Source organism: Carcharhinus amblyrhynchos, chromosome 2 (assembly GCF_965287045.1).
Source record: "Carcharhinus amblyrhynchos chromosome 2, sCarAmb.v2.hapA, whole genome shotgun sequence".
Classification (NCBI taxonomy): domain Eukaryota; kingdom Metazoa; phylum Chordata; class Chondrichthyes; order Carcharhiniformes; family Carcharhinidae; genus Carcharhinus; species Carcharhinus amblyrhynchos.
Window position 1 is genome coordinate 27216950 of NC_137325.1, and position 27905 is coordinate 27244854.

The 27905-nt window shown below is 41.1% G+C and overlaps 1 protein-coding gene across 1 annotated transcript; it reads left to right on the top strand.

The window, feature by feature from the left end:
* Positions 1-1924: 1924 nt before the first annotated feature.
* c2h6orf62 (chromosome 2 C6orf62 homolog) lies at positions 1925-26281 on the top strand. The gene is made up of 5 exons (XM_080203811.1): positions 1925-3344; positions 19977-20153; positions 21498-21623; positions 22312-22443; positions 24899-26281. Exons 1-5 carry the CDS (start codon positions 3216-3218, stop codon positions 25022-25024), a joined length of 690 nt encoding a protein of 229 aa, XP_080059937.1. The 5' UTR covers positions 1925-3215; the 3' UTR covers positions 25025-26281.
* Positions 26282-27905: the final 1624 nt, after the last annotated feature.

The window sequence follows — 27905 nt, forward strand, 5'->3', positions numbered from 1 at the left end:
GTAGAAAATGAGATTGGAATAGATAGGTGTTTGATGGCTGACACATACACTATGGGTTGAAAGGCCTTTTTGTGTTGTAAAACTCTGGACTCCAAGTCCCATACTCAGTTCTCTGATCTCCATTTTCCCCATTCTCTTCATTCTATTGCAGACCATAAGACATAGGAGCATAATTAGGCCACTCAGCCCATCAAGTTTGCTCTGCCATTCAATCATAGCTTATTTTTTTCCCTCATCCCCTTTCTCCTGCCTTTTCCCCATAACCCCCGATTCCCTTATCAATCAAGAACGTACGTGTCTTAAAGATACTCAATGACCTGGCCTCTACAGCCTTCTGCCACAAAGAGTTCCACAGATTCACCACTCTGACTGAAGAAATTCCTCTTCTGTTTTAAAGGATTGTCCCTTTAGCCTGAGGTTGTCCCCTCTGGTTTTAGTTTTTCCTACTAGTGGAAACATCCCCTCCAAGTCCACTCTATCCAGGCGTCGCAGTATTTTGTAAGTTTCAATAAGATCCCTCCCTTTATCCTTCTACACCAACTACAGATCCAGAGTACTCAACCGTTCCGCCTACAAGCTCTTCATTCCCAAGAGTACACTGATTTTTCAAAAAGTAATTTATCGACTGCAAAACAGTTGGGGTATTAAAGATGTGACATAAATACAAGTTCTACTTCAACATCACCACACCCCTTCCCCCTTCAAAAAACCTCACATGAAAACTCTATCCAACTGTTTTCCCACAAGTAAATCTCCCCTATATAATCTTCATCCCCTAACACCCTCTGATTAAAAAACCCTTATCCCCATCCTCCATGGTTGAAATCCATCACTGTCTAATCCTCCCACTTCAACTCAGGAACAGCTGCTTCCCTGCTGTCAAACTTTCAAACGGTCCCATCACACATTAAGCTGATCTTTCTCTACACCCTATTGGTAACAACACCTACATCCCATACTCTCACCTTTCCCCCCCAAATGTACTCTTTGAACTTGATGGTTTGAGTTATAAGGAGAGGCAGGATAGACTGGGACTTTTTTTTCCTGGCACATAGAAGGCTGAGGGGTGATCTTAATAGAGGTCTATAAAATAATGAGGGGCACAAATCAGCTAGATAGCCAATACCTTACCCCAAAGGTAGGGGAGTCTAAAACTAGAGGGGAGGGATACAAAAGAGTCCAGAGTCAATTTTTTTTTCATACAAAGGGTGGCGTGAGTATCTAGAACAAGCTGCCAGAGGTAGTAGTGGAGGCAGGTACAATTTTGTCTTTTGAAAAGTTTTTAGATGGGTAAGATGGGTATAAAGGGATATGGGTCAAATGCAGGCAATTTAGGGGTTTTCAAAAAAAAAGGCAGCATAAATAAATTGGGCTGAAGGGCCTGTTTCTATGCTGTAAACCTCTTACGACTAAGACTGGTATGTTTTGGCTGAATAGAAGCAATACTTCTTACTGTGTCCCAATACAAACAGTAACAATAAGTCAATTCACGCACTCTGCCAGCACCACCACGACACTCTCTGGAACGTTATCTAGCCTATAGCGAGAGATGACTGAATGCGAGACAGGGTTTTGTTTTCAGAATTATAGCATTAGCCTGATGAATGCTTTGAGAGAACCACGACGGTCAATAATCACAACAACGTGACCAGGGAAATGGGAAGGGGAAAGGTCACGCCTCGGGCTTATAAGCGTGACAACCACGTGACACAGCGTGACGTAAGGGCTAGGCTAACATTAATTGAGATAAAGCGGATCTTTAAAAATTATATTTTTATGATAATAACACCGCGTTGTCATTGGTATGCTGCGAGAATGTTAAAAACATGATTTTAAAATAAACAATTGGGGGGGAGTTGAGTGGGTTGTGACGTCAGTGCGGCCATCTTGTCCGGAGGAGGCAGCGGCGGTGGAGCGGGAGGAGAGTGACAGGGCCGAGCCTGCCGAGCGAGGGGAAAAAGCGCCTGATAGATAGTTGGATATACACAGAGGGAGAGAAATAGTGAGGGAGGGAGCAGGTCAACTCCCTATCGCTGGACTTTGCAAGGGCGGGAGCGGGAAATCGAGCCCGAGGCAGGCTGAGGTAGCCGAGGGCTAGGCCGCTCCTTTTGTGCGGTTTTCTCAAACCAATCGCCCGCTTTTTTTTTGTACAAAAGACTATGGGTGACCGAGAGCGCAGAGAGCGCGATTCGCTCACACTGACGGGTTTGACCGGGTTCGTGGTCTCTTCTTGACATGGGCGGGGAGTGACATTGAACGTTGATTTGCAATTATATATATACACATATATATGCATAAAAATATATATATGTTAAACATAAACAGCTTAGGAAGGGAGGAAAGAGAGAAAACCAAAACAAAAAAAAGGAAGCAGTAGTAACTCAACATCTGAGTGAGAGGAATTGAAGGAACAAACATGATAAATGATTTAATTTTTTTTGTTTTGTTTTTCAGTGCAGGGAAATGTCAGGAAACGGGGTAAAAGTTTGCCACCATGGCGTTGATTGAACTGGTCTCTTTGATAAAGTTAGAAATGCCTTTTTCGTGGATTTTTGTTTGTTTCTGCCCAGGTGCCAATGAGCAGCGCCATGTAGTTGATGTGCCAGCGCAATCCTCCTCTTTCCCTTTTACTGTCGGTCCTTAAAACAACAACAACGAAATAACTAGTCCAAAATGCTTGAAGGCAGTCATGTTGGAGGCTGCAGGTAGAATTTTCAGGTTGATTTTTGTGTAAGAAGGCAAAATCCTGGTTTGTATGTAAACATGGGATCTGGCTGCATCACTTCTGTGTCATCTTTGGGCACACAGTTAGAATTACAGTTAGGTGTTTAATTTGTTGGTTAGATTCATTGGCATCCATCATTGTAAACTAGTTTTAGTTCAACGGGTTAAAATCTAGCATAATTCGGATTGCTTTGGTTAGTAGGTTTTGTTAAAGTGAATTTAAAACAAAGTCTAATTCCCTGCACTCCCATGAAACCATGTATATATAGGGACTGTTATCATGATTGGACTCTGGCCTACATTTATCCTAAGTTTTTGCACAACACAGTTTTAGACTTTCTGGTCTAGTCGTTGTGGTAGAATTTTATTTCAGTTAGCACTACCAGACTTGTTTGTTCTGTTGCGCTGTTTTCTTTTGAGAGAAATTGCCCTTGTTAGGTTTTGTCAGCTTCTGATAAGCTAGAAACAGGGTTGCCACTTATCCAAACAAAATGGGTGACCCAAACTCTCGAAAGAACCAGACTTTGAATCGACTGCGTGCTCAACTTAGAAAGAAGAAGGAATCTCTGGCAGATCAGTTTGACTTCAAGATGTATATTGCCTTTGTATTCAAAGATAAGGTAGGTATTTTATTCTATCTGGCCTTAACATGTGGCAGCATTAAAGAGTAATATAGTTTGTATCCACAAACTGTTACACATGTGGTTTGAGTATTTATATTTTTTTTAAAGGATATAGTATTAGACTACAGTTACCCTTAAGTTGCTGCTATCAGCATAGCTGTATTGCCAATTTCAACCAGATAGAGCCACATTCACTTTGGCTCAAACTATTACCAGTTATGTGTTTAGTAGAGTCTTCTGATTTATCTTTATCTAGATGTCACCAGTCCACTGCGGAAAGCTGAGGGTATAATTCATGCTGTTCGGTTGGTTTATGAAAATGCTACACATTTCAGTAGACCCTTCAAGTACTGAATTTGCACTGTGTGGCATGTGGCAGTCCCAGGTTATGCCACTCTTGTCATGCTCCAAAATTAATTTGGGCCCTAATTCTGAAATTACACTTAGTTTAACTTGGATATAAAGTTTAAATTGCTTTACCCCTTAGAATCAGTTTGTTTATGCAAAAAAAAACCTGCTCAGAGGCAGAATGGATTCTATTTTAATGATCTTGCCCTGTTCTTTTCTCTGTCCTTTCTTGATCTATCCTGCTAAGTCTACCAATTTTCCATATTACACACTTTTATAATCACTAATTCCGATCCCTGTTTGACAGTTTGATAGGTTAAAATGTCAAGAAAACTATCTACCTGGTTACAAGTCTCTTTGGACATCCACTGTTTCTAGCTTTTCACCATTCAGAAAGTGCACTCTTCTTTTGTTTTCAGCAGGTACTCGGATGACACCCAGTTCTACTTCACAGCCACCTCTCACAAGTCATCCACTATCTCTAAATTGTCAGATTGCTTCTCTAGCATCCAGTAATTTCCTCCAATTAAATATTGAGAAGACTAGAGGAATTGTTTTTGCTTCCTGCCCAAACTTTGTCCCCCAGCTACTGACTTCATCCCTTTTCTCATCATATTTGATGCGGAGAAGTGTATCTGATCACTTAATTCGCACCTTTGCAAAGGCTGCCTATTTTTACCTCTGGCATCATCTGAGTCCACTCCTGCCTCAACTCATTTACTACTGAAATCTTCATCACTGCCTTTCCTACCTCTAGACTTGAATATTCTGCTGTCCTACTGGACAGCCTTCCACCCTCTGAACTTAAACTCATCCAGAACTCTGCTGCCTGTGTCCTAAATCACACCAGGTCCCATTCACTCAGCTCTTTTCTGCTTAACTACCTACACTAGCTATAGGTTAAACTTGAGCTTAATTTTTAATTCTTGTTTCCAAATTTCTAATCTTCTCCAACATCATGTAAAACATCTGTACTCCTCTGATTCTGACCCCTTCATCATACCATTTTTTTGTCTTTGTACCTCTACCTTACTTTCCCCTTTTAAGATGCTTTTTAAAGCCTACTTTGACCAATTTTTGGTCACCTGTCCTAATATCTCTTTATGTGGCTAGGTGTCACAAGGTGATTTATAATGCTCTTGTGAAGTTTTTTGATTTTTTTTTCTCCATAGGATCTGTGTGTCACTAGCTAGGCAAGCATTTATTGCCCACCCCTAATTATCCTTGCGATGATGGGGGTGAGTTACCTTCCTGAATTGCTGCAATCCATGATGTGTAGGTACACTCACAATGCTGTTAAGAAGGGAATTGCAGTATATTAACCCATTGACCATGAAAGAATGGCAATATAATTACAAGTCAGGATGGTGTGTGGTTTGCATCTACTAATCTTATTATTCTAGGTAGTAGAGGTCACAGGTTTGGAAGATGCTGTTGAAAGAGCGAACCTTGGTGAGTTGCTGTAATACAACTTCTATGTGGTACACACAGCTGCCACAACTCATCAGTGCTGCAGAGAGTGAATGTTTACAAAGTGGTGGGTAGGATGCCAGTCAAGAGGGCTGTTCTGTCCTGGATGGTGTCAAGCTTCTTGAGTCTTGTTGGAGCTGCATTCATTCAGGTAAATGGAGGGGGGGGGGGGGGTGGTACTCCATTACACTCTTGACTTGTAGCTTGTTGATAGTGGGCAAGCTTTGGACAATTAAGAGGTGAGCTACTTGCTGCAGGATTCCCATCCCCTGACCTGCTCTTGCAGCCACAGTATTTCTGTGGCTAGTTCAGTTTCTGTTCAATAGTAACGTCGAGGATGTTAATGATGGTGGTTTCAGTGGTGGTAATGTCATTGACTGTGGTTAGATTCTCTTGGTGGTGTTGGTCATTGCCTGACACTTGTGGCGGAAATATTGCTTGCCACTTGTTAGCTCAAGCCTGAATATTGTCCAGATCTTGCTGCATATGGGCAACACCTGCTTCAGTTCCTGAGGACTTGCTGAATGTTGTCGGTGAACCCCAAATCCCAAATTCTGACCTTATAATGGAAGGAAGGTCATTGCTGAAGCAGCTGTAGATGGTTTGGCCTAGGAGGAGACCCAGTGGAACTCCTGCAGTGATGTCCCAGAACTGAGGTCCTCCAACAACCACAAGCAAGCATCTTCCTTTGTGTCAAGTTTGACTTCAATCAGCAGAGAATTTTCCCCCTGCAGCCTTGATGTCAAGAGTTGTCACATTCACCTCACCAAGTTCAGCTTTTTTTTTGTCTATGTTTGGACCAAGACTGGAATGAAGTCAGGAGCTAAGTGGTTCTGGCGGAACCCAAATTTTGCATCAGTGAGCAGGTTATTGCCGAGTAACTGCTGCTCGACAGTATTGTTGACAATCTCTTCTGTCACTTTGACCAGGAGTAGATTGATAGGACTGTAACTGATCAGTAACGAGGCTATGTTCTGTTTTCATGCAGTAAGAAGTCTCAACACCAGTCCAACAGGTTTATTTGGTAGCAAGAGCTTTCAGAGCACTGTCTCTTCATCGGGTGAACAGGATTTTTGTGAACAGGATATATCCAAGTAATTTTCCAAATTGCTGGGTAAATGCGAGTTTTGTAGCTGTAGTGGAACAGCTTGACAAGGGATGTAGCAATTTCTGGGGCATGTCAGCACAATTGCTGGAATGTTGTCAGGGTCCACAGCCTTGGGTCTATAGTCTTGCAGTAGCCTTCAACCGTTTCTTTATATCATGTGGCGTGAATTAAAGTTGTTGAAGACTGGCATCTGTGATGTTGGGGATCTCAGGAGGAGGCCAAGATGGATCATCCATCATCCACTTGGACTTCTGGCTGAAAACTGTTGCAAATTCTTCAACTTTGTTTTTTGCACTGATATGCCAGAATCCTCGTCCTTGAGAATGGAGTTATTTGTGGAGCTGCCTCCAGTTAATTGTTTAATTGTCTACCATCATTTATAGCACAATGTGGTAGGACTGCAGAGCTTAGATCTGATCCATTGATTGTGGAATTGCTTAGTCTGTCTACCATGCTGCTTCTGCTCTTTGACATGCAAGTCCTGTGTTTTATAGCTTCAGATTGAGCCCTTGTATTTTGTTGTCCCTGATGCTCCTTCTGACCTTTCTCCCTGTACTCTTTGAAACAAGGTAGATCCCCTAGCTTCATAGAAAGGTACAGTGGGAAATATGCCAAACCATGAAGTTTTAGATGTGTTTGATCACTGCTGCAGCTGATAATCCAATTTCCCAACCAGCTCAATAATTTGACTTTCCTTTCATGAGTTTCCGCTTTAGCTATGAAGGACTATATCAACTGACTTCTGTGGACATTCCCCTGAATAGTGCTTTAATCATCTCTTCAAAAATCAGTCAGGTTTTTGGTATGACCTACCAGTTATATTAATTGAGTTTAAGTGCATACAGGTGGACAGCATTGATTGGATGGTTACTTGAGCATGTGTAAACAGATACTTAATGACATGGGTTGAGTTGAATCAGGAAATGTATACCTTTTAATGTCTCTCTCTGAATACATCTACTCCAAGATTGGCTTGAGGAATATAACGTGGCCAACCCCGGATGGCTATGCTGGCTGTCTGCTGAAAATATTTAAGATGTTCAGTCATCCTATTAATTACAGATGCCAGTACATTCTCAATCAGATGTTGGTCTAACTGGTCCTAATTCTCTGGGTTCTCCGTTCTACCTCCCACCTTTTGCAAACAGTAGCAGTAATGATGTTACTCTTGAGTAACATTGTTACTGCTGTTTTGCCTAAAGTAATTTTGATGACCTTATGATGTGTGACATGCTGATCTTTTCCTCTGTTAATACTGATGCAAAGGAATTATTCAATTATTCCATCGTTTCTTTATTTTCATCGACATCAATCTAAGGGCATACACTGTACCTGAGCACCCTCATTTTCCTAACGTAATTAGGAAGAATTAATGTGATTTCTTGGTTGATTCTTTTATCCCTTCTTAGTTCCTTATTCGATTATTGGTTTTGTTATTTTTGTCTATTCTCAGTACGTTCCCCATTCACTGGGTTCTGTGCTATTTTTGTGTGCTTTTTCTTTTGGTTTATGTTGTCTCTTGCGTCTTTAGTCACCTTTTGTTTTGGAAAGTAGAGATTTTGCCCCTTAGTGATACATGATGTTTTTGTACCATATTTTTGAACATCTTCAGGTCAGGTTTCTGTGTACACCCTGTCTCATCGCACTGAAGTCAGTTTTCAATGGCTAAATATAGAAACTTAGCTGTTCCACATTTGTCTCTTTCCAACATTATGTTGAATTCAATCATACTGTGACTTCGAGTGGATTGCATCTGTGTACTTGACCATGCCAAACACTGGAATATTGATCCAGTGGTTGATGTTCTTCAACCTGCCCATCTACAATTTCAGAACAGGATGAATTCTCCTTCCTGTTTATGTTGTTTTTCAAAAAGTTCAATATGGTATTTGAAAGGGAGCTATTCAATCTTTTAGATGTATTGAAAGTTGACTTAAGTGTGTCTAGAGTAAATTAGGCAAACTTGTTAATGAAAAAAAACTACAAAAACAGTTTAGAGATGCTCTAAAGAGCATTTAATGTGATGCAGAACTAGTTTATACCCCTAAGGGGCAAGAGCTTGATGTTCCAAAAAAGATAACCCCATACAATTAGAAGGAAGAATCCACAATAAACTAAATGACAAGGCATGTATAAATGAAAACAAAAACATTGATATTGTTTTCTTGACTTGTAATTTATCTGATCAATCTTGTCAAGCCAAAGATTGCCTTTAGCTAATTCAGTACAGTCTTAATGTACACACATTTGCCTTTCTTATTGTAAGCCAGTTTTAAGAAAATTGTTTGTTTTTTCAGTTTAATTGCCAAATACTGTCAACAGATCACTAGATTGCGCAGAGTTCTGTGGCTTTGTTTATTTGATTTGTAGCCAAGTCATCAGAACTCTGACACAACAGATGAACAAAAAATATTTAGTTCAGAAGTATTGCCAGATATTAATCCAGCTCTGTATAGGTTTTAAGACAACTTTTGTCTTAAAAGTGCCACACAAAAAGCTGTTTTTAAAAAAATGTGGCTGAAGCAATAACAGGGTCAATGTCAATTTGGATTTTAAAAATAGACTTGGAGGCAGAAAACAGCAGAGTCATGATTGATGGTCATTTTCACTAGAGGGTGATGAACCTCATCTTGTCAGTGCTGGGCCATATTTTGGATAATGGAATGCAGAGTAGAGTAAAATTGCAAAATTTGTTGATTAAACCTTGAGTTGCAAACAATGAAGATAGTACTAATTGACTGCAACAGGACATAGCTAGGTTAGCAGGATGGACTGACAAGTGGCAGATGGAATTTAATTAGGAGACACACGAGGAATTCTGGTGGAAGTGATAGGAGAGGCAATATAGACTTAATGGCACAGTTCCAAAGAATGTCCAGTGACAGAGGAGCCTAGATATATTGTATTGTTCCTATTTCGTACATAATGTACAAAACAGGAATAGTACATGGCCAATTGAGCTTGCTCTGCCATCAATACAATTATGACTGATCTTGGGCTTCAATTTCATTTTCCCAACCACTCCCCTTAGCCCTTTGCTGAAACACCAAATTTCTGTCTAACCCAGCCTTAAATGTATATAACAATGGAGCATCCACAACTCTGTGGTAGAGAATTCCGAAGATTCACAACCTTTTGAGTGAATAACTTCTGCCTCATCTCAGTCCTAAATGATTAGCTCCATATCCTGAGACTGTTTTCACTGGTTAGGGAATCTACAACAATCTCTCCACATCTACAAATTTTGTACATATTGAATGCCTTCTTCAAAATCTAGGTGTACTATATCTGCTGGTTGCCCTTTATCTAGCCCACTAGTTACACCCCAAACAAAAATCAAAATTTGTCAGAAAGGATTTCCGTTCAGTAAAACTATGTTGACTTGTTCTAATATGCCTTTTTGAGTGCATGTTTAAGACTTCCATAATAATAGATTCCAGCAGTTTCCTAACAACTGATGATAAACTAACTGGTCTGTAGTGCAGAGCTTCTTTCTACCTCCATTCTTGAAAATAGGTGTGACATTAGCCAACTTCCAATCTATTGGAACCATTCCTGAATCTGTGGAATTTTGTAGAGTCGTAGCTAGCACATCCAGCATCTTTGCGGCTCTCTCTATTAGAACCCTATAATGTAGTCTGTCGGGTCCTGAGGATTTGTTGGACTTTAGTCCCTTAAGTTTCTCTGACACTTTTTCTCTGTTAATTTCCTCAATTTTATTTACCTCCTAGGTCTTATCTATTTTTGACATTGAAATTGTGTATTTTAATGTGAAGCCATGATGTGGAAATGCCAGCTTTGGACTGGGATAAACACAGTAAATCCAACAGGTTTATTTGGTAGCAAAAGCCACTGGCTTTCGGAGTGCTGCTCCTCCTTCAGCAGGTGAGTGGGATTTCAGTTCACAAACAAGGCACATAAAGACACATTCAATTTACAAAATAATGGTTGAAATGCGAATCTTTACAGGTAATCAAGTCTTAAAGGTACAGACAATGTGAGTGGAGAGGATTAAGCACAGGTTAAACAGATGTGTATTGTCTCCAGCCAGGATAGTTAGTGAGATTTTGCAAGCCCAGACAGGTAGCGGGGGTTACAGATAGTATGACATGAACCCAAGAACCCGGTTAAGGCTGTCCTCTTGTGCGGAACTTGCTGTCAGTCTCTGCTCAGCGACTGTGCACTGTCATGTATCGTGAAGGCCGCCTTAGAGAACGCTTACCCAAACATCAGAGGCCGAATGCCTGTGACTGCTGAATTGTTCTCCAACAGGAAGAAAACACTCTTGCCTGGTGATTGTCGAGTGGTGTTCGTTCATCCATTGTTGTAGTGTCTGCATGGTCTCCCCAATGTACCATGCCTCGGGACATCTTTTCCTGCAACGTATCAGGTAGACAATGTTGGCCAAGTTGCAAGTGTGTGTACTGTGCACCTGGCGGATGGTTTTCTCACGTGACATGATGGCATCCGTGTCATTGATCCAGCATGTCTTGCGGAGGTTGCTGTGGCAGGGTTGTGTGGTGTCGTGATCACTGTTCTTCTGAAGGCTGGGTCGTTTGCTGTGTACAATGGCCTGTTTGAGATTGTGCGGTTGTTTGAAGGCAAGAAGTGGGGTTGTGGGGATGGCCTCAGCGAGATGTTCGTCTTCACCAGTGACGTTGAAAGCTCCGGAGAAGATGATGTAGCTCCTCCGCTCCGCGGAAGTACCGGACAACAAAAGGTACTCTATCCGCCGTGTCCCGTGTTTGTCTTCCGAGGAGGTCATTGCGATTTATCGCTGTGGTGCGTCAGAACTGTCGGATCAATGAGTCGAGCACCATATCCTGCTCTTATGAGGGCATCTTTCAGCATCTAAAGGTCTCTGTTGTGATCCTCATCTGAGCAGATCCTGTGTATACACAGGGCTTGTCTGGAGGAGTGGCTTTTTTAATGTGTTAGGGTGGAAGCTGGAGAAGTGGAGCATTGTGAGGTTTTCCGTGGGCTTGTGGTGTAGTGAAGTGTTGAGGTGACCATCCTTGACGGAGGTGCCTGTGTCCAAGAATGCAACCAATTCTGGGGAGTACTCCATGGTGAGTCTGATGGTGGGATAGAACTTGTTGATGTCATCATACAGTTGTTAGCCGCACTCACAAGATGGCCCTGAACATTACCTACGCACAACGCAACGCCATCCGCGCTCTCAAGACCAACCGCAACATTGACATCAAACCAGCAGACAAAGGAGGAGCCATTATCATACTGAACAGAACGAATTACTGCAAAGAAGTGTACCGACAACTGAACAATGAGGGACACCACAGACAGTTACCTGCAGATCTGACCAAAGATCACATTCGTCAACTCAACAGATTGATCAAGACCTTTGATCAGGACCTTCAGAGCACCCTCCGTGCTCTCATCTTACGTACTCCCCGCGTTGGAGACCTCTGCTGCCTCCCGAAGATACACAAGGCAAACGCCCAGCTGTCCCATCATATCAGGCAATGGGATCCTGTGCGAGAACCTCTCCGGCTAGGTTGAGGGCGTTCTGAAACTTATTGTACAAAGGACCCCCTGCTTTTATTGCAACACCACAGAAACTCAGCACACATAGAGCAGTTGAATCAGGAGCACTCCTCATCACAATGGATGTCTCAGCACTCTACATCAGCATCCCCCACGATGATGGCATTGCTCCTACTGCCTCAGTACTCAATGCCAACAACTGTCAATTTCCAGGTGCAATTTTACAACTCATCCACTTCATCCTGGACCACAATGTCTTCACTTTCAACAACCAGTTCTTCATCCTGACACACGGAACAGCCATGGGGACCAAATTCGCACCTCAGTATGCTAACACCTTCATGCATAGGTTCGAACAAGACTTCTTCACCACACAGGACCTTCAACCAATGCTATACACCAGATACATCAATGACATTCTCTTCCTTTGGCCCCATGGTGAACAGTCACTGAAACAGCTATATGATGACATCAACAAGATCCATCCCCACCATCAGACTCACCATGGACTACTCTCCAGAATCGGTTGCATTCTTGGACATGCATCTCCATAAGGACGGTCACCTCAGCACTTCACTGTACCGCAAGCCCACAGATAATCTCACAATGCTCCACTTCTCCAGCTTCCATCCTAAACACGTCACAGAAGCCATCCCCTACGGACAAGCCCTCCGTATGCACAGGATCAGCTCAGATGAGGAGGATGGCAACAGATACCGCCAGATACTGAAAGATGCCCTCATTAGAACAGGATATGGCACTCGACTCATCGATCGACAGTTCCAACGCGCCACAGCGAGAAACTGCATAGACCTCCTCAGAAGACAAACACGGGACGCGGCAGACAGATTACCCTTTGTCGTCCAGTACTTCCCTGGAGCAGAGAATCTACGACGTCTTCTCCGGAGCCTTCAACATGTAATTGATGCAGACGAACATCTCGCCGAGGCCATCCCCACACCCCCACTTCTTGCTTCAAACAACTGCACAACCTCAAACAGACGATTATCCACAATGACACGATATCACACAGCCCTGCCACAGCAACCTCTGCAAGATATGCCAGATCATTGACACAGATGCCATCGTCTCACGTGAGAACACCATCCACCAGGTACATGGCACATACACTTAGCCAATATTTACCTGAAAAGCTGCAGGAAAGGATGTCCCGAGGCATGGTACGTTGGGGAGATCATGCAGACACTACAACAACAGATGAATGAACACCACTCAACAATCACCAGACAAGAGTGTTCTCTTCCTGTTGGGGGACACTCCAACAGACACGGGCATTCAGCCTCTGATCTTCGGGTAAGCGTTTTCCAAGGTGGCCTTCACGACACACAACAATACAGAGTCGTTGAGCAGAGACTGATAGCCAAGTTCCGCACACAAGGACGGTCTTAAACGGGATTTTGGGTTCATGTCACTCTATATGTAATCCCCACAACTTGTCTGGGCTTGCAAAATCTTACTATCTGTCCTAACTGGAGACAGTATGCATCTCTTTTTAACCTGTGCTTAACCCTCTCTCCACTCACATTGTCTGTACCTTTTAAGACTTGATTACCTGTAAAGTCTCGCATTCCAACCATTATTTTGTAAATTGAGTTTGTGTCTTCATATGTCCTGTTTGTGAACTGAAATCCCACTCACCTGATGAAGGAAAGCTAATGGCTTTTGCTACCAAATAAACCTGTTGGACTTAAATCTGGTGTTGTGAGACTTCTTACTGTGTTCTAACGTGATGACAGATGCACAATATTTATTCAATGCCTCTATTCCCTCGCTCCCTTGATGTTTCCTGTCTGTGCTTCAAAGGGACCAGGAATGTTTACTTTAGCTACTCTTCCTTTTTTATACATCTGAAAGCTCTTGTAGTCTGCTTATCTTTTTATATACTTGTAAAAGCTCATACAGATTGTTTTTATATTTTTGACTGGTGTACTCTTGTTCTAATTTTTTCCTTTTTATCAACTTTTGGCTGGTTCTTTGCTGGTTTCTTAAACACTCCCAATCCTCAGACGTGGTACTGGTTTTTTTTGCAACATTATGAGGCGCCTCTTAATGTAATATTATGCTTCTTGAGTGAGCCATGTGTGGGACCACCTTGCTTGGTTTTTGTTCTTCAATGGAATGTATTTTTGTTGAACATTTTGAAGTGCGCCTATATATGTTTCTCCCTGTTCATCTGCTTCCATACTTCTATTACGTTTACTGAATTAACCTTTGTTCTCTCATCATGCCTATGTCATTGGCTTTGTTTAAATTTAAGAATTTTAATTGCAATTGGATGTGTCACTTTCAAACTTAACATGGAATTAAATGATATTATGTCATTATTTCCCAGTAGCCATGATCATAGTATCCCAACAGTGCAGAAGGTCGTTTGGCCCATTGAGTATGCACCAACTCTCTGACAGAGAATCTTACCCAAGCAATTTAGAAAGGCCAATGCGCTTATTCACATTAATTAATCCTGCTTTATTATAGAATACTAGAGCTAAGTTAACTTTATTCCACCAGTACTGCTCCAAGAAGCTGTCCGCAAAAACATTCTACCAACCCATTTTTAAGACCATTGTTGCCAATTGTCCCAGTCTATGAAATTTGAAGTCTCCCATAATTATATTTCCTTTTTATTACAGCTCCAATGATTTCTTATTTAATATCTTGCTGAACAGTGTAGCCACCACTGGGGGGTATATAAAGTACTTCACCAGTGTTGTTTGACTCGAGATATTCCTAACCTCCACACGTACTAATTCTACTTCGTGATCTTCAGAAACCAGATCTTTTATCAATAATATCCTACCTCATCCTTTAATATAAGAGCTGCCCTACTTTCTTTGCCCTTCTGTCTGTCTTTCAGAAGTATTGCATACTCTGGGATTGTTTCTGACCAAGACCACAAGGAACTTGAAAGGGTTGTGAATGTAACCCAGTCCATCATGCAAACCAGCCTCCCAGCCATTGACTCCGTGTATGCTTCCTGTTGCTTTGGAAAAGCAGCCAGCATAATCAAGCATCCTGCTTTCTCCCACCTTCTAGATACAGAAGTCTGAGATCATGTACCAACCGACTCAAGAACAGCTTCTTCCCAGCTGCCATTAAACTTTTGAATGGACCTACCATATATCTTTCTCTACACCCTAACTATGCATCTTGAGGGGAATTGCTTGATAGAGCAGACGCAGCACGGTTTCGTTAAGGGGAAGTTGTGTCTGACAAATTTATTGGAGTTCTATGAGGATGTGTCTAGGGCGGTGGATAGAGGAGAGCCGGTGGATGTGGTCTTTCTTGATTTTCAGAAGGCGTTTGACAAGGTACCTCACAAGACGTTATTGCAAAAGGTAAGGGGGCATGGAGTTGGGGGTAGGGTGTTAGCGTGGATAGAGGATTAGTTGTCAAATAGGAGACAGAGTGTGGGGGTTAATGGGTGCTATTCGGATTGGCGGTTGGTGACGAGTGGAGTGCCCCAGGGTTCGGTGCTGGGACTCAGCTATTTACCATTTATATAGATGATCTGGAGGAGGGAACCGAGTGTATGGTGTCGAAATTTGCTGATGACACCAAGATTGGTGGAACGGCAAATTGTGCGGAGGGTGTGGAGAGTCTGCAGAAGGATCTAGATAGGCTGGGCAAATGGGCCAGGAACTGGCAAATGGAATTTAATGTTGGCAAGTGCGAGGTGGTCCACTTTGGTAGGAAGGACAATTACTTACGTGGCAAAAAACTGCAGCAGGCGACGGTGCAGAGGGACCTCGGGGTCCTTGAGCATGAGTCGCAAAAACCCAGCCTGCAGGTGCAGCAGGTGGTCAGGACGGCTAATGGGATGCTGGCCTTCATAGTGAGGGGGATTGAATATAAAAGTAGGGAGGTCTTGCTGCAGCTGTATAGGGCATTGGTGAGGCCGCAGCTGGAGTACTGTGTGCAGTTTTGGTCGCCGCACTTACGCAAGGATATTTTGGCCTCGGAGGGAGTGCAGAGGAGGTTTACTAGGCTGATACCGGAGTTGAGGGGGTTGAGCTATGAGGAGAGGCTGAATAAACTAGGCTTGTACTCGTTAGAGTTTAGAAGAATGAGGGGAGATCTCATTGAGACATATAAGATGATGAATGGGATGGATAGGATAGAGGTGGAGAGACTCTTCCCGCTCAGAAAGGACAGTAGGACTAGGGGGCACAGCCTCAAGATAAAGGGCGGGGGGGGGGCGGGGTTTAGAACGGAGTTGAGGAGGAACTTCTTCACTCAAAGGGTGGTGAATCTCTGGAATTCTCTGCCCGTTGAAGTGGTGGAGGCTGCCTCGCTAAATATTTTTAAGACACGGGTTGATGGGTTTTTGATAAGCGAGGGGATTAAGGGTTATGGGAAGAGGGCGGGAATGTGGAACTGAGCCATGACAGATCAGCCATGATCTTATTGAATGGTGGGGCAGGCTCGAAGGGCTAGATGGCCTACTCCTGCTCCTATTTCTTATGTTCTTATGAGCATAACACTATATTCTGCACATTCTCCTCTGTCTCTATGATATGTTTTGTGTATTGTACAAGAAACAATACTTTTCGCTATCCCAATAATAAATCAAATCAGCTTGTAATATTTTTGTAATATTGATTAATGTAAATCATTTACTTCTTTGTGGCACTAATTTAGTTATCTTATTGCAGATGCTTAGTGCATCCATCTGAAGAACCTCCAATTGTTTTGTACTTCTATTCCCTGCATTGCCTTGTTCTCTGATGTACATGTCCTTTCTGTTCCACTCTGCTTGTCTTTACCCATATCACTATACTGTTCTGTTGCTTTGACCTTTCTCTCTGGCTGTCCAAACTTCTCTCTCTTATGCGCGCACACACTCGGTATCAGCCCGGTTCAGGTGGAACCTATCCCAGTGGATTAGCTCACTCTTCCTTGAGTACTGAAGCCAGTGTCCTAGGAATCAAACTCCCTTTTTCCCACACCACTCTTTTCAGCCACATGACTAATTCTCTAATCTGTTTAACCTGATGCCAGTTGACTCGTGGTTAATCAAGAGATGATTACCTTTGACATTCTGCATTTTAATTTGGACATAGATCTTTGAAAATGGGATCTCAGGCTTCACAAATAGAGCAATTGAGTACAAAAGTGGGGAAGTTTTGCTGAACCTTTATAAAGCTTAGATTATGCCACAACTAGAGGATTGTGTCCAGTTCTCGCCATCACACTTTAGGAAGGGTATTGTGGGTGCTTGAGAGTTCAGAAAAGACCAGAATGGTTCTAGGCATAGGGGATTTTAGCTATAGGTTAGGTTGGAGAAACTGGGGTTGTTTTCCTTGGAGCAAGGAGTTTGGGAAATTTGGTAGATATACAGGATTATGATAGGTTTGAATAGTATAGGCAAGGAAAAACTGTTCCCATTAGTTGATGACCCAAGGACGAGGGGACACAGATTTAAGATTTTGCGTAAAAGATGTGGGGGAATATGAGGAAGATTGTTTTCTGCAGTGAGTGTTAATGACCTGAAATAGTCTGCAGACAAGGGTGTGGAAGCAGAGGAAATGAATAACTTCAGAAGGAAATTGGCTGGGTATTTGAAGGAAAATAAACTCTGAGCTACAGGAAAGGAACAAGGGAATGGGGCTGACTAGATTGTTCTATGAAAAGCTGGCGTAGATTCAGTGGGCCACATGGCCTCCATTTTTGCCATTTATGTCTCTTGCAACATTGTATGTGAGTGTGTAGTGTTTTGGATGATTAGTTCAAAATCAAATGTGAAAATAGTCAGCTGTAAGAGGGATTCTTTCACCTAAGTCAAAGGGGGATCTTGCCCAGATGGATTGGAATCAAACATGGATAGGTAAATTGATAGTAAATGAGCAACGGAAGGCTTTCAATTGTCTAGATACAAACTGGTCACATTCTCATAGCCTTGATTTAGTATTCTCTGCCTCCCTATAAAACCAAGAAACATGCATGCTTTTAAACAGCTTCTCAACTCTGACATAGCAAATGTAAAAAAATGAGTTCACAAGTATCACAAGCTATTGATGAACCTTTTGCCACATTCTAAAGCTTGTGTTCCTACACCTTAAAGTTGAACCATATTTTTGTATTGTCGCTCTCCTTTTAGATCAGATACATCATGGAGTAGTTTTGGCCTAGGTCAGGGAGCAGCAATGCAACATTTGATTATTTATTAGGTGAGACTTGGCAGTGGACAGCTTGGTTGGTCGCCCATCTCATGTATTTGATTTTAAGTCCAAGGAATAGTTCGTGCACAGTGGATTTAATTCAGGGAAGTTGAGGGTATCAAAGTAGAGGTGAGACTGCTGCAACAGACGCTTTACATGTAATTCAGGATGCGAGATAATGGAGAGGTTACTTCTGTGTGGTCAGTGTAGAAAATGACAATGGGGATTTATTGAGGCAGCATTGGAGAATGGAGATGAGAAAGTGGTTAGAAAGAGATGTGCCATAGATGATCAGTTTCAGATCTCCAGGCCAAGTATGATGACAAGATTTGAGTTCTCAGTGCAGTCTAGTGGGAGCTTTTGTTTTTGCTTAGTTATCATCAGTTGGTTTCAGTACCAACACTTTAAATCATGGGAGGAATTAGATGTAGTGAATTGACTTATTTCTATTGTCTGCCAATAGATTTTTCATGTCTTTTCTATATTTACAGGCATCATACAAAAGACAGCGTTATAAGTTAAGATGATAATGTTATTGGGAAAATTTGCTTTTTCACCTTCAGTCTATCCAAATTATCACAAGAAAATATTTTTATTAATATCTTTGTTCCAATATCATTATTGTTGGGAGAGTATTGTAATGGTGTGCAATTGTTTTCTTAATTTTTGGCCAAATATAGCAATTATTATATTCCTTTGAGTTTCCTGCAAGTGATCTGGTTTCCTCCCACAGCCCTAAGATGTGCCGGTTAGGTGGATTGGCCATGTTGAATTGTCCTTGGTGTCCTAAAACGTGTAGGTCAGGGGGATTAGCAAGGTAAATATGTGGGGATACTGCCTGGGTAAGATGTTCTAGCAGAGAGTTGGTGCTTAATGGTCTCCTTTTGCACTGTTAAGATTCTATGATCCTACTATATTGCAAGTGGATTGTAATGGAACCACTGAGTTCAATGAGATTGCAAATCTTAATTTCAACTGTTATTACTTAAAGGCTTTATTCAGTCTACTGCCCCTTCAAGATTTCAGAATCTTAAACCATGTTCACACAACACAATTATCCTGTTACCAGTCCTGATTAGCTGCAATTAAGCAGGCTTCTACCAGCTGGAGATGCTTCTGCTCTGACTTTGCCCATATGTACATTTCTTTGCTTTAAGAGTCAGTTCACCAAATAATGATCAGTATTGACGCTCTCCATGGAGTGTGCCTCAAAAGAGGGTGCAGAATTTAGTGATGAGGAGATGGAACTTACACTGTCTACATTCGTGGTTTCAGGTGGCTGAAGATGATTGGGGTGGAGGCAATGTTAGCTTAACAGGATCAATAGATGGTTGAAGGAAAGAGAAATAGAGTAATATGGGAACAAAGCAAGCATGTGAAAGTAGAACTGCTGCTTATGAGGATGATAACACAGACCTGGTTTGTTTGAGACGCTGTTTGTGTTGCACGTTACATTTAATTCTGTGTAATATCTTTCCCTCTTTTTGCATCCCATGTCTCATACGTGCCCTTTCCTGTGCTGATTTTCATTTTGTCTCCTGTGATGCATTAATCTTAGTTTCTTTTGAAATTGTTTAATTGGAAATAATTCCATTAAATTCATGATTTATGTGCATTAACTTGTCTGTTGATCTATTTTAAGCCGTTTGTAACCTTCAGGCTTGAAAATGAAGTCTGGTAAACTAATTGGGATTAATATTATAATTTAGCTTTGAGAGTTTCTCCTTGCTTAATGCCAAAATTTCTTCAAACGGTGTATTGATTTTGTTTCTTTGGAATTGTCATAGTGCACCAGGTTTGAACAATTCTTCACCAAATCATGGTCTTTAATGCTGTGACTCATGATTTCTTTTCATCCCTTTTTTTCAAGAAGAGCAGCTACTAGATCATCATTGAATCCAGCTATTGCAATTTCAGTCTGAGATATTGAGCTTTATAGTTTTTTAAAATAGAAATTTAAAAATTATATGGATAGAAAGCTTTTTTTTTTATTTCAAGAATTCTAATTCTGTTTTAAAGAAGAAAAAGCCGGCACTATTTGAAGTGGCTGAAGTGGTACCAGTTATGACCAATAACTACGAAGAAAATATCCTCAAAGGCGTACGGGAGTCCAGCTACTCCCTGGACAGTTCCATAGAGCTGCTACAGAAGGATGTTGTGCAGCTTCACGCACCTCGCTACCAGTCCATGCGCAGGGTGAGTAGGATGAACTTTCATTTCAATAGAATATTAAACGGTTGTGTTTTGTTTGTTTTAGACCAGAACATAATGACATGCTACCAGATGTGAGACTATCAGTTCACATAAAAAAGGAAAGAAACTTGAAATGAGAAGAATTTGGAATAACACAGCAGCTGTTTCATTATCTTGAGAGTAAAAATAGTTTTGTGTAACAACCTTTTGTCAACAAATAAAACAGCTATTGATACTCTTGCACATGTGTGAGCACTTGTGTGTTCCAGTGCAGACCTTATCCTTATTTTCTGTTTCTGCATCTCAACAATACAAAATCAACTGGGTGTTGACCCAAAATTCAGAGCTAGAGTTTCAATCTGCCACAGCAGGGTTTGAGCATTGCACATTCTGACCCAGAGTGAGGGATTCTACTGCTAAGGCAAAGATTTGCTTTTGAATTCAAAGTTCAAAATTGGCTGTTATTCAAAATTCTTTATAGTTGTACTTGGACAGTTGTGCAAGCTGACTTCTGTAATGTTACAGACTCTATTCTTTAAGCAAAATTGATTGGTATGCACACTTCTTATTCATGATAATTCAGTAACATTGTTGATGCCATTATGAAACTAATACAATGGTTAGTTTTATCCTAATTAAAAAGAAACAGCCCAGGAAACTTAGGGGGGAAAAAACAACTGAAAATTTAAATCTCTGCTGATCTTGCGATCTAATAAATCAAATGTGAAGAATCAGCTGCTTTAAACTGGAATTACAGTACATTTTCTATTGGTGTGAGGCCAAAATCACGTAATTTCTGGTAAATCAGTTCATGCTTGGATTGGTTGATTTGGATTCTCGTTGTGAATTGTAAAAAGTCACTTCAAATAGATCAAGCTTTTCATTGTAAACTGGTCTTATAAACCACCCAAATAACTAATTTGGAGAGATGGAATTCCCTCAACTCTTAAGAGGGATGCTGGATAATCACAAAGGGAACCTGGAAAGTAGCTTGGCGAAGGCAACATAATCATGTGCAGGGAGCAATTTGATCTGAAATAGGTTAAATTCTTAACTATTTCTGCAAAAAGTGCGCATGGATTTTGTTTTACGTGTAGATTGGCACGGAAATAAATACAAGATGCTTCCGACTTTTTGGACCAAAGTATAGGATACAGTGATCTTGGAAGCTGCTGTTGGAAATACAAAATGTCTTTTACCTCCAGCTTATTTTGCACCTTAAGCTGCAACCAAAGTTATCAAAGATCACCAGGAAAGATGGCTCAGGTTGAAATTATTGAAACTTTGTGGTTACTGTTCCCGATACACCATTTAACGTTTTATGTTGGAATTTCTTCTCGCTGTTAGGACGTAATTGGCTGTACACAGGAGATGGACTTCATCCTTTGGCCACGGAATGATATAGAGAAGATGGTCTGTCTCCTGTTCTCCAAGTGGAAGGGTACAGATGGTGAGCCTTTCAGGCCTGTTCAGGTACAGTTTCACCACTTATCGTTACATAAGTGTATAGAATGAATTTTTTCACGTTTCACATCTTGACAAAACTGATCTTGGCTATTAACTTTCTAAGCTTATTGACAAGTTTTTATACAGAATATGTGTTTGTACAAAATTGGTTTGGTATTGCAAATGGCTTCTTTGTGTCATGGGATTAATTTCAAACATCACTCTGAAATGTCACCTGCCTTTTTTAACTTGTGATGTTTTGACTGATTCTACTTTTTTGTCTTCAGTTTTGCCCCTCCCTTTAGCAGTGTTGAGTCCCTGCTGGGTACAATTTTGTAGGTTAATGGGCACCACATGACACTTTGCTAGAACTGAATGTATATCTGTAGAGCTTGACTGTGTGCCTAGGTTATTTGACATTGGGACATCATTGCCAAGCCTGACGCCCCCCCCGCCACGTCCCCCACCTCACCTGGAGCCCCACATATGTGCACTTCAAGCAAAGATGACTGATGGAGATCAGGAGCAGGAGTCCTGACAAATCTGAGTAGAGGCACTGAATCCATTTGCAGCATCACTATACCAGTCCTAGCTGAAATCCTGTATGGATGAGTAATTGAATCTGGGACAGCCTTGTTATCTTTGCTCAGCTATTCACTGGATACTTATCAAGTCACAAATTAAATGGCATTTTTAAAAATTGCTGTTTATGCAGGCCAAGTTTGAGTTTCATCATGGTGACTATGAGAAACAGTTTCTGCACTTTAGCCAGAAGGATAAGGCAGGACTCATCATAAACAACCCAAACCAGTCCATCTTTCTGTTCATTGATCGTCAGCACTTGCAGGTGAGTATGATGCTGATTGCTTTTGTTTTTTCTAAAGCTATTCGGTTCCTGCTACTGTTTAACGGAATGTAAAAATAGTGGCATAGGAGACAGTCTTAATTGTTTTGAGTGCCTTCGTGTTTACAACCTGATTCATTCATCTGCATTTTTGCTGCTTCATGTTCTTAACTTATTTTGTGGATATCATTTGTGGCACATTTGTTAAGAGTTGTGCTGTTATTCTAATTGCCATTATGTGTGACAGTTCTTCTTGCCCAACTGCATATAATTGCTGCTGGATTTACTTATTCAGAGTCTGTGAAACAATTCTAATTTAAGTATATTTGTTAACATGTCCTGTTATTTTGTGGGATATTGTTGCTTTGGCAGAAATGATTGCTGTGAAAAGAAGCTGCTCTGGTATTTTGAATCGGGATGCAATTTTCATGCCTTCGTATGTAGTGGACTATAAATCTGTATAATTACTTTTGAAAATAGCCAATTCCTTTGGTTAAGTTTCCATCTTGTATTCGACTCGCTCTCAGCTTAAGTGCTGTAGCTGACTCCAAAGAGTCTGTGATCTGGTGGAGAGGAGGGAGGGGTAGAGGGGGAAGTTGGAGGGGGGGGGTGCGGGGTGCATGTATCAGCCTGGGTTCCTGCATCTGGTCACAGTCTTCTCTTCTTAAGCAGTCCCTTAGGATCAAGAATGACTTACCTCCACACTAAAAATGAGTGAGTGAGTGAGGAGTTCAGTGTGATGCTTGTCACAGGTGGGGCAAAGGGTGTCTGGAGGATGGGTTGCCACAGATTCTTTTCATGACTACACTTGGCTTCGGTTTGCCCTCAGCAATGAAATTTTGGGTGTTCAACTTCTTCCAGGATGTTTTTTCTCCATCTCGGGCAGTTTTGGGCAAGGGATTCCTGGGTGTTGGTGGGGATGTTACACTTTTTCAAGGAATGTTTGAGGGTGCTCTTGAAACGTTTCGTGTGCCCTCCCGACGATAATACAAGTCAGTGCAAGGACTTGTGGGGTATGGACACAAGATGAGATGAAATTGGCTGTGTTGTAATCTCTATGCCCAGATAGTTAAGCTTTGACAGCAGGCTATAAATAGCAGTTTAGATAGAGTACCAAAGGGTGACCTCAGTTTGTTGAACCAGATCTCTGTGTGAGAGGTCTTAGAAGGAGTGGAGAGAAATTTTGGTGGGAAGAAAATCAAGCAATTTTATAACATAAATAATCTATAAATGCAATAGACAATATTGCATTGATTTTTAACACTTAAAAAGGCAATTTTCATTGCAAACTGCCATAAATTTGGTAGTTATATTACTTCAAATAGACTGAAACAGTTTCTTTTTTAAAAAGCAAAGAAAAAGTTTAATTTGGGGTTTGTGGCTCAAATGCAATTTCTTTCCTCCTGCAAAGAGACTTTGTCTGTGCCTTGTATGTAAGGATGCCTGGTTTGCTTATTGGTATAGTTACACCAAAATCATAAGAGTTAGAATGCTGTCATTTATTCAACCAAACAAAAAAATTCTAATTTTGATAAAGACTTAAAAAAAAATTTTCCTCCGCAAACAGAATTTTGACATTTAATTTCAAGCCCCTTGTGTAGTAAAGCTCAGCGTTTTCCATTATGGACATGGCAATGCATTCTTCACCTTCAGAAGTTTTGTCATTATCATCCAACACAGTAAAGCGAGCTTTTTTTTAATTTGTTTGTTATGTCTTTTCTGATATCAGTCCCAAAGCTGACAGCTACAGAAATGTATTTTGATTGGTGCATGAAAGTTCAAAGTAACACTAAACTTTGTGTTTTGAAGAAGAAAAACATACTTGCCTCACTAGGTTGAAGAGGGGTGGGATATATTACATTGGAGCTACTGACCCTTGCATTTTCTTTGAACAGCCAGATAATCTGTAAATTCTCAAGATGAAAGTTAGTGCATTTCTTCTAAATTCTGTATTTTCTCTTTTGGGGAGGCAGTGACATAGTGGTACTTTCACTGGATTAGTAATCCAAAGACCCAGGGTAAAGCCTGGGGACCTGGGTTCAGATCCCACCATGGCCGATGGTGAAATTTGAATTTATAAAAAAAGTCTGGAATTAAGTCTAATGAGGATCATGAAACTATCAATTGTCATAAAAACCCATCTGATTCACTAGTGTCCTATAGGGAAGGAAATCTGCCTTCCTTACCTGGTATGGCCGACATGTAATTCCAGACCACAACAATGTGGTTGACTCTCATGTCCTCTGAAATGGCCTAGCAAGTCATTCAGTTCAATGGCAATTAGGGAAAGGCAATAAATGCTGGTCCAGCGGCCGATGCCCACATCCCATGAATGAAAAAAAATGAGGGCATGTGGGTACTTTAGTGATCGTGGTTTGCATTTAAAGTGTTGCTGTATTTTAAATTGTTAATTTTATGTGACTGGAGTGTTATGGATCTATTTATTTTTGTTTTGCAGACTCCAAAAACTAAGGCCATAATTTTCAAGTTGTGCAGTGTCTGTCTTTACCTGCCACAGGATCAGCTTACCCACTGGGGAGTTGGAACCATTGAGGACCACCTCCGTCCCTACATGCCAGATTAGGGGCAATGGCCAGCAAAATAGGGAAGATCATAAGAGCTAACAACAGTGAACTCACACTTCATCTTTATTTCTGAGTTTAAGATGATCCACTCATGAAAAGAACAGTCTGTTACAAAGCATACTCATCTTAAATTTTGTTTTTTTTTCCAGTCATGCATATCTCAGAACTTTATTTCTTTCATGTATTACCTGCACTCACTGTAATAGGCTGCTTTGCAGTTAATCTGCATTGTGTCAACTCCACATGGAAAACTAAAAGGTGAAATTTGAAGAGATTTTATACATTGACGCATACATACCAGAAATGTACATATTCGTCTTGTTTGTGCTGGTTATGTACCCTGACAATTACTGTACATGTTATAATGGTGCAATGTTAGGGTGGGAAGTGCATTTAACAAGGATTTCAGCAACTAAAGAATACAACTTAGATGTGTTGTACAGATGAAGGGATTTAAAGCTGAATAGCACTATCATTACGGTCCTGATAAATACATTTATATTGGGCACAAAATGGTCATAATTTAATGACAAGCAACTGAAAGTGGGGAAAGAAATCTTAAAGTACTCTTAAAAATCGTTTGTGTAATGTAGACCTGTTTGTGGGCTACATTTGAGTTTGCTTACATGTTCTTTTTGGATCTCTTTCCCTGAGTTGCTATATAAACGTACAAAGGAGTTTTCCTTCTATTCTTTGGGGAGATTTTAGCGGGTTAATAATGGGCAGACTCTGCAGATAACAGAACTGGAGCCTCAAGTAGCATGGCTACAAAATGTCACTAAAGTTCAATGTTACTGGAATTTTTAATAAAAGAGCCTTCCTGTAGCTGAAGCAGCTTATTTACCTAGAAAGTGAGGTTGGGACTATAAAATGATGGTAGAAATTGGTGCAAAATACTCTGGTTGCTGATCGCACAACTGTGTAAAAGTTAAAATGACTAATGGAGAATTACCAGTGCTTGCATACAAGAAAATGCACCTAAAATTGCTTCTTAAAAAAATCTTCTGGAGTCTTTCAATTTGGTTATTAAGGGGATTGTTTGTAAGACTTGATTTTTAGCTTGTGCAATTAACAAGAGGCAGGCTGCCGAGATGAATCAAAGGGGAAAAAGCTTTTATGTGGAGCCATAAGACTGAGCTTTCTGGGGTTATTTATGCATGCCTGCCACTTCAGATAAGAACAGCGCTAACCAGTAGCAAATTTGTACTCACCTTCTGTTGAAATTGGAAAAAATGAAAATAAATCTTTAATCCATATTCAGAATTGTCTAAATTGTTTCTTGAAAAGTGGTTTTGATTAGTTTTTGAACTATAACAACTGTTGTCAATATGTAGCATTTTGATATTTCTACAGTTGCTGGTTGATTCAATAAAAATGATCCTGTTGGGTTATGTAATAACCTGATATCCAAGAACATCCCATCAAGAGAGAGAAAAAAATGTAAAGGTTGGCACGTCTAAGCAGCCATTGAAAATGATTTGATCTCTGGTAACAGGGTTGTTTGTCCCAGTTGACCTGATTCTTGATATAATGGAGTCCAGCAGAGCTCTGCCCATCAATACATAAAAACAAAATACAGTGGATGCTGGAAATCTGAAATAAAAACAAAATGCTATACTCAGCAACATCTGTGGAGATGAATAGAGTTAATGTTTCTGGTCAATGACCTTGCTTCAGAGCAGAACGAAGAGGGGTATTAGAGCCAGTGGAAGGGCAGGGGCAGGAAAAAAAAGATCTGTGATAGGTTGGGGGGCAGGAGAGATTCGCTAGCTAAAGATCTAATGATGCAAAGACTGGGAATGGTAATGGCTATAATAAAGGGACTAGAGAATCTAAAACATGAGGGCAGTTTCAGGATAATTACTGATCCAGAGGCACAATGGCACTGCTGCCTCACAGCATCAGGAACCTGGGTTCAATTCCTGGCTTCAGTCACTCTGTGTGGAGTCTGCACATTCTCCCTGTGAATGCATGGGTTTTCTCTGGGTGCTCCAATGTCATCCCACAGTCCAAAGATGTGCAGGTTATGTGGATTGGCCATGTTACATTGCCCCTTAAGTGTCAAGCAGACTAGTAGGGTAAGTATGTGGGGTTACAGGGATAGTGCCTAGGTGGGATTGTGGTCAGTGGGGACTCTGGGCCGAATGGCCTCTTGACACTGTAGAGATTCTATGATTTAGGACTCAGATGAGAAATGACTTTACTCGGAGTTGCAAATCTTTATAATTCTCTAGCTGGGTGAGTTGTGGATGCTCCATTGTTGAACATATTTAAGTCTGGGTCAGACAAATTTGTGTCCCATGGGTTATAGATGGGAAAGTGGCATTGAAGCCCAAAGTCAACCATGAGTATTGAGCAGCATAGCAGATGCGATGGGCCAATTGGTATATGGCTGCTCCTAATTTTTGGGTTCTGTGATATGATCAGAGGTCTGAACTATTAACAGCTTGCTATCTGTAATGTCAAAATATCTCAAGTGTTTAACAAGCCATAAACACTTCTGACACCAAGCCGTGTGAGGAAATATCAGGACAGCTTATCAAAGCCTCATCAAAGAGTTAGGTTATAAGAGGCATCTTAATCATCGAAACTAGAAGCAGGAGTAGGCCATTCAGCCTTCTGAGACTGCTCTGCTGTTTTGATCATGGCTGATCATTGAGTTCAATATCCTGATCTCCCCCTTCCCAAGATGCCTTTAGCCCCACGGGTTATATCTAATTTTTTCTTGAAATCAGACAACATTTTGGCCTCACTACATTATGTGGTAGTGGATTCCACACATTCACCACCTCCTAGTTCTTGACTCCCCCATCAGTGGGAACATTATTTCTCAATTTAATCTGTCTAACCCTGTTAGAAGTTTCAGTGAGATCCCCTCTC

What these genes read in the sequence shown, in the direction of transcription:
- c2h6orf62 (XM_080203811.1), top strand. Translation starts at nt 3,216, where the DNA reads ATGGGTGACCCAAACTCTCGAAAGAACCAGACTTTGAATCGACTGCGT. An exon ending in GCTACCAGTCCATGCGCAGG is followed by an intron (nt 20,154 to 21,497) that starts GTGAGTAGGATG and finishes TCTCGCTGTTAG; the next exon opens with GACGTAATTGGCTGTACACA. An exon ending in AGCCTTTCAGGCCTGTTCAG is followed by an intron (nt 21,624 to 22,311) that starts GTACAGTTTCAC and finishes CTGTTTATGCAG; the next exon opens with GCCAAGTTTGAGTTTCATCA.